Below are 15,721 nucleotides of genomic sequence, written 5' to 3'. Positions count from 1 at the left end.
CCAAACCCTTTTCAGCACAAGGGGAAACACGGGCAGCTTTAAAAAAGAAACTCTGCCCGTAGCCAGCCGCTAAGTTCGGTGAGGGTCAGAAATTCAGGGACGAAAACCGGGTTTTCTTTCCCAAGCTATTGTTCGCGCGAGAAAACCGGGTTTTCTCTTCCAAACTATTGTTCGCGCGAGAAAACCGGGTTTTCTTTCCCAAGCACCTTTCGTTCGCAGGTGCTCTTGTTCGCGCGAGAGTAGACGGCGAGTTAATCACGCTTCTCAGGTCATGGAAGCTCCGTCTTCCTCACAGGACTGTGAAGACCCCCTCTGATGGTATGACTTTTTTCTTCTTTATCGGGTTTTGCCTCCCAGTTTCCCTACCCACCTCCACCCGGGTCAAGTCACTTAATCTCCCCGAGGCTCTATTTCCTCCTCCGTGAAGTGGGAACAGCAGAAGACCCACCTTCTGGGGTGAGAGTTACCTGAGAAAAGGTCTGTGGATCATTCAGCCCCATGGCTGGGTGTGAGGACCGAGGTTTGTGTTGCCAGGGCCACGGAAGGGGCTTATTTATGAGGTTGAACCCCTCCTGCCCACTGCCTGCTGAAGGGATGCTCTTCCCTCCTTCCCTCGAACTTTGGGTCCCTGAGGGGCTTTACTCCCCTCCTGGAGAGTGAGGCCATCTGGCCCGGGGCCGGGGAGCCCGGTGGCTGACCCAGCAGGACGCGGCGCGGTGCGCCTAGGCTCAGATGCCGGATTGGGCAAGAGCACAGAAGCGACCCCTCTGATCCTGTTCAGGGATATCTGCCCAACAATTCTGGGAAATGCAGAGGCGGGAAGTGAAAGGGGGGAGGGGCAGAGGGGGAAGAGCCAACTGCACCCCGGCCCCTCCTGGCTTGGCCCCCTCCCAAATGTGCCATGAGGGAGTGAGGTGACTTGCTTGTGGGGGGAAAGCGGACAGACCAAAGAGACCCCTTCTCTGTGAGGGACAGAGACAGTCCTGCCCCCCGCCCCCATCACGCTCTGCCTGAGTTCCAGCCACTTCTGTTTACCGTCCAAAGTCCCAGGGGCAGGAGATGCCAGGTTAGAAGCACTTGGACACTCAGACACACGGGTTCAGGGCCGTCGCCTGGACTGGCCCCCTCCCCTTCCCTCCTTTCCTCTGTGAACACCACCTGCTCCACTTCTCCAGGCTCAAGCCCCTCCTTCACCCTGGGGCCTGGGCTGCCTGGGAGACTGGAGAGTCAGCCCTCCAAACCTGTAGCAGGTAACCGAGGTTGGGAGGCAGGCGGGACCGGGGATGTCTGGGATTAAAGAGACCCTGGTTCAGAGAGAGTGGGGGGGCTGATGGGAAGATGCAGGGTGATTTGGAATGTATGGAGGGGAGGCTCCCGGCCATGTCAAGGCCCAAGCATCTCCTGAGGAAGGATGGGACCCAGCTGTATTTCAGCCCCACACTTCCCGCCAACCTCAGATCCAACCCAAACTGCTGCCTCGACCTACTATCAGCCTCCGCCTGAATTAGCATCTTAGCACAGCATCAACCCCGAGCTCAGCCCCAGCCCCAGCCCCAGCCCTGGTCCAGCCACAGCCCAGGACCCAGCATGGCGAGGGACTTTCAGGACATCCAGCAGCTGGACTCTGAGGAGAATGACCACCAGCTTTGCAGAGGTGAGGGCCCAGGCACTCGTGGGCACAGTCCCAGGAGAGAAGATCCATTCTGGAAAGGCAAGTGTCTGGTGTCTGGGGCTTTGCTCCACCTTGGTCTAGCTCCTGGTTGCCCTCTGTCCCTCCGAGGTCTCTGTCACATTTACTCTGTGACCAGGGACTGTCCCCTGACCTCCCCTCCTTCTCCACCCCCAGGACCCCAAGAAAGGGGTCTCCCCTCTTCCTTCCAACCTAAGTAGCGTGTGCCGTGTGTGTGTCTGTGTGTGTGTGGGGTGGGTAGGTGTGTGTTGGAGGGAAAGAGCACACAGATTCTGGAAGATTCCCACTTACCCCAAGCCCCCTGCCTGGATCCTTCTCTAGCAAATCTTGACCGAAGGCTCCAAATGTCTGCGAGAAGGTTTTCGGGTGAGAAAGATCTGAGCAATTCTAGGCTGAAGGGCTGGAGCTGGGGTGGGGAAGGGGTGTCAGGTGTGCGTGCTGGTGATGGAGTGAAGCTCTGTGGAGACCAGGAGGGGTTGGGACTCGAAGCTCAGGGAGGAGGATTGGTTAGCCTGGGCTGGGAGGAGGGACCCCTCAGTCCTGAGGCTGGCAGACCAAGGGAGGGCAGGTGCTCTTGCAGGTGAGGGTGGGAGCTGGGCAGGGCAGGAACAGCAGGAAGGACAGGTATTCCCACCACACTTCTTTCCTGGGGTAGCGGGCTGGCAGACCTTTCCACCAGGCAGTAGGCTGCACGCGGAGAGGCCATATCTGTCTACTCTCTGCACCCCCGGGGCCCACGTGCTGCCTGGTAGGTAGTGAACACTCAAAAATGATTTTGGATATTGTCGAATCTTCGGAAGACAAGAGGATTCAGTGTTTAAACAGGAGGCTTGGAGAGAGTCCAGAGGTTTTGGATTTCGTGGGAGAGGGGGCTCACCCAAAAAAGGCCTGGTGGACAGCATTGCAGGGTGAGACCAAGCAGGTGGAACCATCAGTACGTTTCTCTCCAGCAGCCTCTGCTGCCTTCATGTGGGCTGTGATATATGGAATATTTATAAATGGAATATTTCCTGCCATATCAATAAACAAAGGATGTCACAGTCATCAACGACTGCAACCCTCCAATGTGAGCCGGTGAGCCCTGAGGAAACTCGGGGCTGAAAAGAATACCTGCCATCTAGCAGCCAGCAGACCGCAGCCACTCCCTGCGGTGAGCCCTGAGGAAACTCAGGATGTGAAAATACATGATACTGGCCCCAGATGGCTGAGGTGCATATCAAAGGAATGATTTCAGTGAGCCCAGACTCTTGCATCTTCCCATACATAGAAAAGCGCTAAATTCCTTAACTTGGGATTGCTGGTTTTCTTTAATTAACAATAATCTTTTGATGTTCCCAATTACCTGCCCTTTGTTGCAAAACCCCTATATATCCTGGCTCCTCCCCTCACCTCCTCGGGGCAGTTTCTCAGAGTTATCTGTCTCCTGGGCTGCAGTCCTCATGTTGCCCCAAATAAAAGTGAACTCGAACATTTTTTTAAGTCAACAGCTGACATCTGCCACCTGCTTACCAGGGACCACATTCCATTCTTCCCAGCCTTTTATATACCTATAGTTTTCAGAAGACTTAGAAATATATTGGCCATTATTTCCTCAAAAAATTTTTCTGCATCCCCATCTCGCCTTTCCATCAAGACTCCAATTACACATATATTAGTGATCCCACAGCTCACTGGTGGTCTTTCTATTTTGGAAGGAGGGGTGGGATTCTTTTTTCTCTTGGTGTTTCTTTTTATATAGTTGTTATTGCTATGTCTCTAAGTTCACTGGTCTTTCCTTATGCATGTCTAATCGTCTGTTAATTCTATCCAGTGTATTTTTCATTCCAGACATTGTAGTTTTCATGTCTAGAAGTTCAACTTGGGACTTTTAAATATCTTCTTTGATAGCCAACTTAATTTTTGAATATTTTACAATAACTTTTAATGTCGTTGTCTGTTAATTCTAACATCTGTGTCAGTTCTGGATCAGTTTTGGTAGATTTATTAACCTCATTATGAGTTTTGTTTTCCTGCTTCTTTGTATGCCTGGTAATCTTTGATTGGATGCCAGACATTGTGAATTTTACCTCGTTGTGTGCTGGATATATTTGTATTCTTCTAAATATTCATGAGCTTTGTTCTGGGATGCAGTTAAGTAACTTGGAGTCAATTTGATCCTTTTGGGTTCGCTTTCATAATTTGTTAGATGGGTTGGGAACTTCTTGGGTACTCTACCCAGTGCCCTGTGGGTTATGAGATTTCCAGTCTGGCTGGTGGGAATAGGCACTCTTCTTGGCCCTATTCCTGCCAGGCAATGTTCCCTAATGCTTTTGGATTGTTTTTCTCCTGGCCTTGGGTAGTTTTCCTTACACTCATGTGTTGATCAGTACTCAGCTGCTTGCTTGAGGGGAACCCTCCTCAGATCTCTGGGATCCTCTCTGCAGCTCTCTTCTCTGATCCTCTGTCCTGTGAATTCTGACCCCTTTGGTCTCCACAGACAGACTCCCAGCTCTGTCTCTTTGACTCGGGGAGGGGAGTCTGCTGGGCTCTGATTGGATTTCCCCTCCCTGCCCTGTGGCCTGAAAACTTTCTCCCAGCAGGAGGCTGGGGCAATCAGACAGCTCACCTTGTTTGTTTCCTGTCTCCACAGGGATCATTGCCCTTTGTTTCCTGAATCCCAGTGTCTCGAAAAATATTGTGTCTTACAGCTATCTGTCTTTTGTTGTGGTTGTTCCTGGGAGGAGGGTAAATCTAGCCCCTCTGAGTCCATGTTTAGACCCGTTTTTTTTACTTTCAAACTTGCCCATGCAGCACTTTCTATGTTTAATTTCATTCTCGGAATAATCCATTCAGGTAGCTACTGTTCTTATCCCAATTTTTAAAAATCGCAGTAAGAACACCTAATATGAGATGTACCCACTTGACACATTTTTAAGTGCCCAGCAGCCCATTGTGAGCTCGGGCACCATGTTGTACAGGAGATCTCTGGAACTTATTCAACTTGCATGACAAACTTTATACCCCTTGAACAGCAATTCCTCATTTCCCCAGCCCCTGGCAACCACCATTCTACCCTCAATTCCTATGAGTTTGACTCTTTTAGATTCCTCATTTAAGTGGACATGAGAAAATGGAGGCGCCCAGAGGTTCAATGACTTGTCTGTGACCTCAGAGCCAGTTGGTGGCACAACTGATGAGCCGTGGAGGGTCTGGTTTCAGGGTAGAGGTGCAGAGATAAATGCTGAGCTGACCCAGAGTCAGGGGTTTATAGGTCATAGGTCAGGGTGGGAAGCAGGACAAGGGCCCACTGAGTGGATGGTGCTGGAGAGAGCAGTCAGGGCTCAGCCATGGGGTCCCCTCTGGGTGGGGAAGACTGTGGTCTGAGAGAGCTTCTCTCCCAGGGGATTGAGGAAGACTTGGGGGGGGGTGAGAGGAAAAGGGGAGGATATGCTGAGAGGGGGGAGTGGGCAGTGGGCTGTCAGAGACATGCCTGTCTGGGTCAAGAGGAAGGCTGGATGTGGCTGACGTGGAAGAAGGTGACAGTCCTTGGTGTGAGGGGTCAAGAGTTCTGGGTGGATGAGGGGGTGCTTGGGTGTGGAGAGAGGGGGCTCAGGGTCCAAGGTGGAGAAGAGGAAGCGTTCTGTTCGCAGGAGGAAGACACAAAAGCAGGAGCCCAGGGCTGGGGGGGACAGCCACCGCCAAGCCTGCAGAGTTGGCAGGAGGGGAGAGGCCAGCTCTGCGTGTGCGAAGATGTGGGTGCACGAGTGTGAGAGCGTGTGGGTGTGTGAGAATGTGTGTGAGTGTGTTATGTGTGCTGTAGTATGTGCGAGAGTGTGTGAGAGGACGGGCATCTTAGTGCATGTGTGAGAATGTGCTAAGGAGAGTGCACTCATGAGTGTGAAATGAAAAAAGTGTGATTGTGTGTGTGTGGGGGGGTCAGGGCTCAGCTAGGTCGGGGGGGACGGAGAGGTTTCTGTGAGATGATAGAGTGCTAAGGGGAGAAGGTTTATGGTGGAACAGAGGTTTCTGGGGGGCAAGGGCGGAGGGAAGAGGGCAAGGAGGCCCTGAGTGGTGGGAGATGGGAGGATGGGCTTGGGGGGCGGCCCCTGGGGAGTGGTCCATGGTGGAATGACCCTGACTTAAGGATCCCAGTGGAATTGGGGACGTCTTTCCCAGTTTTGGATTTGTCTGAGGGGCCCAGACAAATTTTAAGACAGGGTCTAGCCTCTAGGACCCCCAGGTCCAAGATCAAGGCTCTGCACGCAGATGATGTGACTATCACATGCATGTGCGTCATATGCACCTGTGTGTGTGTGCATGTTTGCATGAGTTCCTGTGGGTGCGAGTGTGCAAATGTGTGTGTGTGCACGCTGCATGAACGCTGGGGTAAAGCCCATTGACTCCCCCAATAGCACCGCCTTCTACTTTCCTCCCGCCATCCCCCCCACAAGGCTGTACGTCCTCAGGCTCTGTTCCCCTGATGCTCCATGACGCTGGCTCTCCAGCTCCCCTGCCTCCGATGCCCCTCGCGTCCTGACACCCCTTCTCTTGCAGGGACGCCTCCTCCTCAGCCCTTTGTCCTGCAGCGTCTCTGCTCCAAGCTCCGCCTCAGTCTGCTTGTCCTGGGCTTCAACATCCTGCTGCTGGTGGCTGTCTGTGTGATGGGGTCCCACAGTAAGGGTCACAGGGGTGGGGCAGCAGTGGGGGAGGAGATACGGGCAGTGCTGGGGGCAATGAGAGCCACGATAGGGGAAGAGATGGGGGCAGTGCTGGGGCAAATATGGGGGCAGTGCTGGGGTGGGGAAGGGGACAGTCAGATGGACGGTGATATGGAACACAGCGCAACCCACTTCATCCTGTTCCGTCTGACAAGGAGCACAGCTGCAAGTGGAGCTGCAGACCCTAAAGGAAACTTTCAGCAACTTCTCCTCGAGCACCTTGATGGAGATCCTGGCTCTAAGCTCCCATGGTGAGTGGGCACGCCCCTAGGGGAGGGACTGGGATGGGCTGGATGGTCAAGGAGTTGGTTTATCAGCATGGGTTTGCTGGACTCCGTTCTGCGTGCCCAGTGCTGGATCTGCAATAGGGGAGTGTTTGGGGGGTGCTGGGGGCAGGGTGTGCACACATGGGGGCAGATAACCCAACCGGAGAAGCTGGGCAAGGCTTCCAAGGATGCTGATTCCTGAGCCAAGGGTCCCTGAAGGATGAGTAGGTGTTAGAGTGGAGGATGGAGGTTAGAGCCAGGTAGAGAGCAGAGTCTGTGATGACCGGGGCATGAGGAATACCACTGCCCATTCTGGGACTCTAAACGCGTCCAGTGTGGCAGGAGGTGTGGGCCAGAGAGGTGGGTAGGGGCTGGGCCATGCAGGCAAGCCGTACTAACTCGTGAGACTTTATTTTGAGAAAGTGGGGTTCCATCGGAAGGATTTAGCAGTGGACAGGCCTGCGCAGTTTACGCTTCAGAAAATCACTGCGCAGCGTCGGGAAGAGTGGACGGAGTCAGGGAGACCAGTGGGTGGGGTGTGCAACGTCCTACGTCAAGGTAATGGTGGCCCAGACTGGTGCTCCAGTGGTGTGAGGATAGAGGGATGTAGGGGATGCGGGACGGAGGGAAAACAGTTTAGCTTTCCTCTTTTTCAGGAGGCAGCGCCGCCGGTGACAAGGTGACATCTCTGGAAGCCAAGCTGGAACAACAGCAGCAAGACCTGAAAGCAGGTCAGAGACTCTCCCTTGAGTGTGTGTGTGTGTTTGTTGTGTTTCCCCAGCCAAATGCTGGAGTCCTGGTAGGTGGGCACACCCACTGCCCACACCATTGTCATCACTCTGGCCCCTAGATCATGCCACTTTGCTGCTTCATCTGAAGCACTTCCCGGTGGATATGCGCACGCTGGCTTGTCAGCTGGCGTTCCTCCAGAGTAACGGTAGGGACCGGGCGGGGTGTGGGGGGGGTCTCCAGTCCCCCCTGCCTGTCCCGTCCAGCTGGATCTCATCTCCCTCTAACCCCCGATGCCTTCAGGCACAGAATGCTGCCCGGTGAGCTGGGTGGACTATGAAGGCAGCTGCTACTGGTTCTCTCGCTCCGGGAAGCCCTGGCCCGAGGCTGAGAAGTACTGCCAGCTGGAGGACGCCCACCTGGTGGTCATCAACTCCAGAGAGGAACAGGTGAAACCGTACCTTTCCCAAAGGCAGGAGGAAACCTTGGGAATGCAAACTCTGGGAGGCTGGGTCAGGCTTGTTTTGTTATTTTTTCTAACCTGAGGAAGAATCCAGAAGCAGAAGTCTGGCCCAGCTCTGGGAGATCCATGATGGAATCTAAGCCATTGATTCGAAGAGGTGGGAGATTACAGCCCGGAGTTGGGGCAAAGGACAGGAGCCAGGTGACCAGGTGATGAGGAGCAGGTCAGGAGACAGAATATATGGCAGGATGAACTAAAGGGCCGGGACTTGGGTGGAGAACACAGTGGAGCCGCTGAGAGTCCCTGGTTGCTGTGTGCTGGCCTTGGCATGTGATGGTCCCTTGGGTGAAAGGAACAGAGTGGGCGGGATTCCCAGAGACTCACCTGCTGTGGGTTACTGGGTTTCTCCAGAGCACCCCAGGTCTCCCTTCCTGATGCTATCACCAGACCACAACCCCAAATGGCAAGTTCACAGGGAAGAACCAACCCATTAGAACAGGTGGGGCATTTCTGGGAAAAGTAAATGGTTATATTTACTGAGTCCTTACTATGTGCCAGGCACTTTTATATATCCACTTTAATCCTCACAACCCTATGGGGTAGGCATTCTTGTTATTCCCCACTTTGCGGGGCATGGAGATGAGGGAACTAAAGAGCAGAGAGGTTAAGTAACTTGCCACACATTCTGCATGGTAGAATGATTCCAAACATACCTTGCTTTACCAATCAGGTTGAAATTGCCAATATTCTATCAGTATTGGCGTATAAAATATCAATTTCATGTGGGTCAACCTAAGATTTCAGCAGTCTGTGATTTGGTCCACAAAATTTCATGCCGGCTACAACTTCATGGTGGATGGGATTGTACGTTCGTCATTAAAAAAAAAAAATTATTTCTTTATTTATTTGGTTGGTTGCACCAGGTCTTAGTTGTGGCTCTCGGGCTCCTTAGTTGCGGCAGGCGGGCTCCTAGTTGCGGCATGCATGTGGGATCCCTGACCAGGGATCGAACCCGGGCTCCCGGCATTGGGAGCGCAGAGTCCTATCCACTGTGCCACCAAGGAAGTCCCCACCTTCATCATTTTGAAGTGAACGTCAGTGTCCTGTTTAATGCTTTTTGCCTTGAATTTGTCTTCATGTGATATGAATAGACTGGTCCTTGATTTCTTTTCGTGTGCATTTACTTCATGTATCTTTGCCCATCCTTTTATTTCCAACCTTTCTCAGTCTCATATAGATGAGTGATTCTCAGCCTTTGCAGTATACTGTAAGCTCTTGAGGAATTTAAAACATATTGACACCTGGTCTCACACTCAAAGATTCTGATTTAATTAATCTTGGATTCGTCCTGGGCACTGAGATTTTTTAAGGTCTCCCCCCTACCCCACCGTGTGATGCTACTCTACTGTTCAGCTAAGCTTAAGGTATTTCTCCTACAGGTTGTGTGTAGTTGTTTTGGGTTTTTTTTTTTTTAAATAAATAAATTTATTTATTTATTTAGTTTTGGCTGTGTTGGGTCTTCGTTTCTGTGCAAGGGCTTTCTCTAGTTGCGGCGAGCGGGGGCCACTCTTCATCGCGGTGCGCGGGCCTCTCACTATTGCGGCCTCTCTTGTTGCGGAGCACAGGCTCCAGACGCGCAGGCAGTTGTGGCTCACGGGCCTAGTTGCTCCGCGGCACGTGGGATCTTCCCAGACCAGGGCTTGAACCCATGTCCCCTGCATCGGCAGGCAGACTCTCAACCACTGCGCCACCTGGGAAGCCCTGTTTTTAGTTTTTAAAAACTGAGTATGTAAGAGACTTTTTGCCTTTAAGAGGTGAGTGTATCTCATTTACATTTATTTTCTTTTTTAAAAAAATTTATTTATTTTATTTATTTTTAGCTGCGTTGGGTCTTCGTTGCTGCATGCAGGCTTTCTTTAGTTGCGGCGAGCGGGGGCTACTCTTTGTTGCGGTGAGCGGGCTTCTCATTGCGGTGTCTTCTCCTGCTGCGGAGCACGGGCTCTAGGTGCCTGGGCTTCAGTGGTTGTGGCACGTGGGCTCAGTAGTTGTGGCTGGCGGGCTCTGAGCTCAGGCTCAGTACTTGTGGCACACGGGCTTAGTTGCTCTGTGGCATGTGGGATCTTCTTGGACCAGGGCTCGAACCCATGTCCCCTGCATTGGCAGGCGGATTCTTAACCATTGTGCCACCAGGGAAGGCCCTTTTTTCTTTTTTTAATTGAAGTATGATTCACAATATTGGGTTAGTTTGAGGTGTATAGCAAAGTGATTCAGTTATATATTTTTTTCAGATTATTTTCCATTTTAGGTTATTACAAGATATTGAACATAGTTCCCTATGCTATACAGTAAATCCTCATTGCTTATCTATTTTATGGATAGTAGTGTGTATCTGTTAAGCCCATACTCTTAATTTATCCCTCCCTGCCCCCCTTTCCCCTTTGGTAACTATAGGTTTGTTTTCTATGTCTTCTATGTTTGTGAGTCTGTTTCTGTTTTGTATATAGATTCCTTTGTATTATTTTTTCTATTCACATATAAGTGATATTATATAATATTTGTTTTTGTCTGACTTAGTATGATAATCTCTAGGTCCATCCATGTTGCTGCAAGTGGCATATTTCATTCTTTTTATGGCTGAGTAATACATACATACATATATATATATATATATATATATATATATACCACAGCTTCTTAAGCCAGTCATCTTAAGCCAGTGTCAGTGGGCACTTAGGTTACTTCCATGTCTGGGCTATTGTAAATAGTGCTGCTATGAACATTGGGGTGCACGTATCTTTTCGAATTAGAGCTTTTGTCTTTTCCAGATATATACCCACAGGTGGGATTGCTCGATCATATGGTAACTCTATTTTTAGTTTCTTAAGGAACCTCCATAGTGTTTTCCATAGTGGCTGCACCAACTTACATTCCCACCAACAGGGTACGAGGGTTCCCTTTTCTCCACACCTTCTCCAGCACTTATTATTTGTAGACTTTTTGATGATGGCCATTCTGACCAGTGTGAAGTAATACCACATTGCGATTTTGTTTTGCATTCCTCTAATAATTAGCCATACTGAGCATCTTTTCATGTGCCTGTTGGCCATCTGTATGTCTTCTTTGGAGAAATGTCTATTTAGGTCTTCTGCCCACTTTTTTTATTGAGTTGTTTGCTTTTTCGATATTGAGCAGTATGAGTTGTTTTTATATTGGGAATATTAACCCCTTGTCAGTTGCATCATTTGCTAACATTTTCTCCCTTTCCATAGGCTGTCTTTTTGTTTTGTTAAGGGTTTCCTTTGCTGTGCAAAAGCTTTTGTTTGATTAGATCCCATTTATTTTTGCTTTTATTTCTTTTGCCTTGAGAGACTGATCTAAGAAAATGTTGCTATAATTTATGTCCAAGAATATTTTGTCTATGTTCTCTTCTAGGAGTTTTATGGTGACATGTCATACATAGGTTTTTTTTTTTTTTTAATAAGTTTATTTATTTATTTATTTATTTTTGACTGCGTTGGGTCTTTGTTGCTGTGCACGGGCTTTCTCTAGCTGCCGCAAACGAGGGCTACTCTTCATTGCAGTGTGCGGGCTTCTCATTGCAGTGGCTTCTCTTTTTGCAGAGCATGGGCTCTAGGTGCGCCGGCTTCAGTAGTTGTGGCTCACGGGCTCCAGAGCACAGGCTCAGTAGATGTGGCGCACGGGCTTAGTTGCTGTGCGGCATGTGGGGTCTTCCCAGCCCAGAGATCAAACCCATGTCCCCTGCATTGGCAGGTGGATTCTTAACCACTGTGCCACCAAGGAAGTCCCAATATATATAGGTTTTTAAATCATTTTGAGTTTATTTTTGTATACGGTGTGGGGGAGTGTTCTAATTTCATTGATTTACATGTAGCTGTCCAGTTTTCCCAGCACCACTTGTTGAAGAGACTGTCTTTTCTCCATTGTATATTCTTGCCTCCTTTGTTGTAGATTAATTGGCCGTAGGTGTGTGGGTTTATCTTTGGGCTCTCTCACTTACATTTATTTTAAGATAGATATCTTTAATCCAGTCTTTTTCTTTTCCGTTTTATATGCTGCTTTTGTTTTCTGCCATTTGCTATCAGAGATGTATTCTTTTTGTTTTTTCCTCTGTGTTATTTTGGACTAGATGTAGCCTGTTTTTCATTATACTAGTAATTACTGTCATAACTTTAAATGATGGGCTGAAACTTATTGGCTTCAAACAATAAAAGAGTTTATATAACTTTCCATATGAAAGATGAGGAAACCAGCACACCTTCACATGCCTTACTCTTTTCTCATTTTTAAAATTGAGATATCATTGACATTTAACACTGTGTAAGTTTGAGGTGTACAGCATGCTGGTTTGATACATTTACATATTGCAATATGATTAATACAGTAGTGTTAGCTCTCACCTTTATCATGTCACATAATTATCATTTCTTTTTTTGTTGAGAACAATCAAGATCTAGTCTCTTAGCAACTTTGAAGTTTATAATGCCTTGTTCGTTTCTCTCCCACATTCCTTAAATGTTTGCATGAATAGTTGGAGTCTCTTCTATCTTTGAATTTCATTAACCTCGTCCAGATATATCTCAGTATTGCTCATTCTCTCTGTGTTTTTACTCTGAGGCCAGGAGAGTCCTTTTAACCATAAAGTTAGGTTTTCTAACATTTTGGAAGATTTTCTTAAGCCCTGTGTTTGAAAATTTTTTCTTGACCATTTGTTCTCTTTTCCTCTGGAGCACATCATCCAAAATGATCTCCATTGTCTGCCCCCATAGCCATCATCTTGTTGCTATTTACTCCTATCTTTCTGTCTTTTCCTCTGTATTCTGGGTTCTTTTCTCAAGCCTATCTTTTGTATCTCAGGCTTGGTTTTTTGCTGAATTGCTGGGTTTTTTTGTTTTTTTGTTTTTTTGGTTTTTTTTTTTTTGGTTTTTTTGTTTTTAATGTACTTCAGAATTTTCTCTTCAATTTCTTCCCTTTACTTTTCATTGTTATCGTTCTTCTTGATATATTGTTTCATATTTTTATGTCGTTCATCTCCTCTTTAATGTTTTTGAGGATGTAAGTTGTTCTCCAATATCTTCTTATGTTTTGAAACATGCCTTCTTTACAAAGTATATTTTTCACCTCTCTTTTGATATCACAGTGCTTTTTTCTTCCTCCTCTTCCTTTCCATCCTCTTTATTTTTGCACAAGTTCCATGATAATACTCCCCTGTGCAACTTCTTTGAACGGGCTGAATTCTTTCTTGCCTGTTATTTATTCGTGAACAGGGCAGATGCGTTCTTCTGGACTATCTTCTTCGATCATCTGGCACTATTTCATTCCTCCCCTCAGTCTTCAACACAGAGGGCTGGATACTGATGATTTGTATTCTTTGTTCAGTTATTCAGCTTCTTGTGGTGATGGGAAGAGGGGACTGGGGCAGGGGGCAGCAGCGAATAGAATATCTTGTCTCCAGTCACTTTCCCTCCAGCTCTGTTGACTCCCTTGATTTTGGGGAGCAGCCCTACCAGCCTCTGAGGGCTGTCCCTTCATGTGCAGGATGTTGACCTATTTGCAGGATTCTAGAATTCAAAGGTGCTACTGTACCTGCCTTTAGATGAGGTGACTAACTGCAATCTTAGTTGGGTCTCTAGGACATGAGAGTGGAATTAGGAAATTTTCCTCCAAGTGCAGTTGGAGACCTTTCATATGCTGTCCAAGGGAACTGCTACACGTGCATGTTGGTCACCCATCCTTCTGTTCCCTTCATAAAACAAGGTGATCACACCCTGCCTCTGCTGCCCTCCCAAACCAGGGGACTTAAGTTCCCAGGAAGAGCCATATCTATAAGAGAAAGCTGCTCGGATGTCTGTTGTCCTAGGAGGTGTGCCTGAACCCTGGCAAGCTATCTCAAAGACCACTTTTGTCCCAGCCCTTGCCAGCTGGATGACTGGGCCGCCCCTCGCACACAGGGCATCTTCCTATTTTCAGCCAGACTGCCAGACTCCGTGTAGCCAAGTCATAACAGGGCTCTGGGCAGTGGGTCCAAGCTTGGAAGCTCTGGGGCCTGGAAAACAACAGAAATGACAGCTATACATAGAAGCAGGAGCAGATAAGTGTACGTGAGAGGCGAGTGAAACCGAGATCCTTAATGGGTCACTGGGGCCCATGGGGGCAGCAGGGACCGGGGTCAGGATCCAAGAGTTTGAGGCTATGGGCAGAAGACAAGGAGAAGCCTAGAATCTGAGTCTAGCAGCCGTGCGTTAGGAATAAAACGGGAGAACAGGTCAGGGGGCAGGGGTCACGAACTCAGGCACTGGATTGATGCTCTGGGCTCCACGACTACCGTGAGTTCCTTGACCTCACGTGTAAAGTGTGACTCTGTAGGGCGCCCAAGTTAGAGGGCTTTATGAGATTTAAATAAAATAATCCTTGTAAAGCACTTAGTGCGAGGTTTAGCCCAGTAAATATTCACTAAATGCTAGCTATGGTTGCAGAAGAAAAAGCAAGGAACTAGTGTTGGGAGCGGATGCTTCAAGGTGGCAGCAGATCAGGCTGGGGAGGGCTGAGGGAACCGTTGCTGATGCCTGCCTGGAAGTACAAGGGACTAGAAACTTCCCTCTGCCTGTTTTCCAGAAATTCATTGCACAACACACGAACCCCTTTCAAACCTGGATAGGCCTCACTGACAGTGATGGCTCCTGGAGATGGGTGGATGGTACAGACTATAGGCACAATTATAAGTAAGTGGCTTCTCCTCCTCTCTCCCTGTTAGTTTGGCCTGGGGACGGCCATCTGGTCTCTTCCCCCAGTACACTCCCACTCATCCCTCAGGGACCAAATTCTCCAGCCATCCCCCCCCAAGACTCCCAGACCCCAAGGCTGCAGCTGCTGCTCCCCGAGCCCCCCAAGGCCACACGTTTCTGAGGTGGGGATGAGGGTTGCTGGGATGAGGGGGCGTCCAGAGCTGAGCTCTGTCCCGCCTTCCTAGGAACTGGGCTGCCACTCAGCCAGATGACTGGCAGGGGCACGAGCTGGGGGGCAGCGAGGACTGTGCTGAGATCCGGGGGGACGGCCGCTGGAACGACGATTTCTGCCAGCAAGTGAAACGCTGGGTGTGTGAGATAAAGCGGAACATCACCATCTAGGTGTCCTGACCTCCAGCAGACCTCTGACCTGCACCCCACCTGCCTCCAAGTCGTCCACTGGGCATTTCGAAGAAAGGAAGAAGAGAGTCCTCAGTGGCGTGGGGAGGGGTTGAGGAGACATAGAAGGGGGTGGTTGAAGAAGCTTAGACCCTGGGGAGACTGAGATCCCGCCTCCTTCTGAAAGTCACTGTAATTACTATTATAATTTTCGGCCTCCTCAGTGGAGTAGGAAAAAGACAGATACTTGAAACTCTGCGTGGATTGGTTATTTGGAACTGGGAAGTGTAGGATACAAAGAAGATGGAGGGAGAGGGTCTGGAGGAGAGAAAGCTTAAGTGCTAGATGGCTGTGCTTGACACCTAATCTTGAAGACACGGGTCAGGGAAGGGAGGGAAGAGGATTGAAACAGAGGAAGGCCCCGTGGAAGGCACTGGTGGGGGCGGGGAACTGGATGGGCTGGGGCTGGAGGGTCTGCCCACACCCTGAGGGGTTCCCTGCAGTTGGGATCCCCTCCAGAAGAGGTTCCAGGAAACACCCCTGCTCCATTGTCAGCCTGGGAACTGTGAACTGGGCTGGCGAAGGTCAGTGACAAAGGTGTGCTAAGAGAAGGAGGATTGGTATGACCCCAGACAGACCTAGACGTGTCTCCAGCACATGGTGTCTCCAGCAGTCTCCACAGTGGGTAAACTGCACCTTCCAAGATCATTCTGAAACTGACCTTAAAAGAGTCT

The 15,721-nt window shown here is 49.3% G+C and overlaps 1 protein-coding gene across 3 annotated transcripts; it reads left to right on the top strand.

Moving 5' to 3' along the window:
• The first annotated feature begins 244 nt into the window (after positions 1-244).
• ASGR2 (asialoglycoprotein receptor 2) lies at positions 245-15,240 on the top strand. 3 transcript variants are annotated; one of them, XM_059906822.1, is made up of 9 exons: positions 245-318; positions 1,458-1,654; positions 6,224-6,343; positions 6,543-6,638; positions 7,310-7,384; positions 7,504-7,590; positions 7,686-7,831; positions 14,479-14,585; positions 14,834-15,240. In XM_059906822.1, the coding sequence occupies exons 2-9, from the start codon at positions 1,588-1,590 to the stop codon at positions 14,988-14,990; spliced, it is 855 nt and encodes a 284-aa protein (XP_059762805.1). In that variant the 5' UTR covers positions 245-318; positions 1,458-1,587; the 3' UTR covers positions 14,991-15,240. The 3 variants fall into 3 exon arrangements, 2 of the variants coding, with proteins under 2 accessions (XP_059762805.1, XP_059762804.1); XM_059906821.1 differs by lacking the exon at positions 245-318 and adding an exon at positions 949-1,250; XR_009499401.1 differs by lacking the exons at positions 245-318; positions 14,834-15,240 and adding an exon at positions 939-1,250 and having other exon boundaries at positions 7,686-8,068; positions 14,479-14,555.
• Positions 15,241-15,721: the final 481 nt, after the last annotated feature.

Source organism: Balaenoptera ricei, chromosome 20, assembly GCF_028023285.1.
Source record: "Balaenoptera ricei isolate mBalRic1 chromosome 20, mBalRic1.hap2, whole genome shotgun sequence".
Taxonomy (NCBI): Eukaryota; Metazoa; Chordata; class Mammalia; order Artiodactyla; family Balaenopteridae; genus Balaenoptera; species Balaenoptera ricei.
This window is presented reverse-complemented; position numbering and strand designations above follow the sequence as displayed.

Bases quoted from the DNA above. Each gene is read 5' to 3' on its own strand.
- ASGR2 (XM_059906822.1), top strand. From the start codon at position 1,588: ATGGCGAGGGACTTTCAGGACATCCAGCAGCTGGACTCTGAGGAGAAT. The intron at 6,344-6,542 runs GTAAGGGTCACA...CCGTCTGACAAG, and splicing joins CTGTGTGATGGGGTCCCACA to GAGCACAGCTGCAAGTGGAG. The intron at 7,591-7,685 runs GTAGGGACCGGG...CGATGCCTTCAG, and splicing joins GGCGTTCCTCCAGAGTAACG to GCACAGAATGCTGCCCGGTG.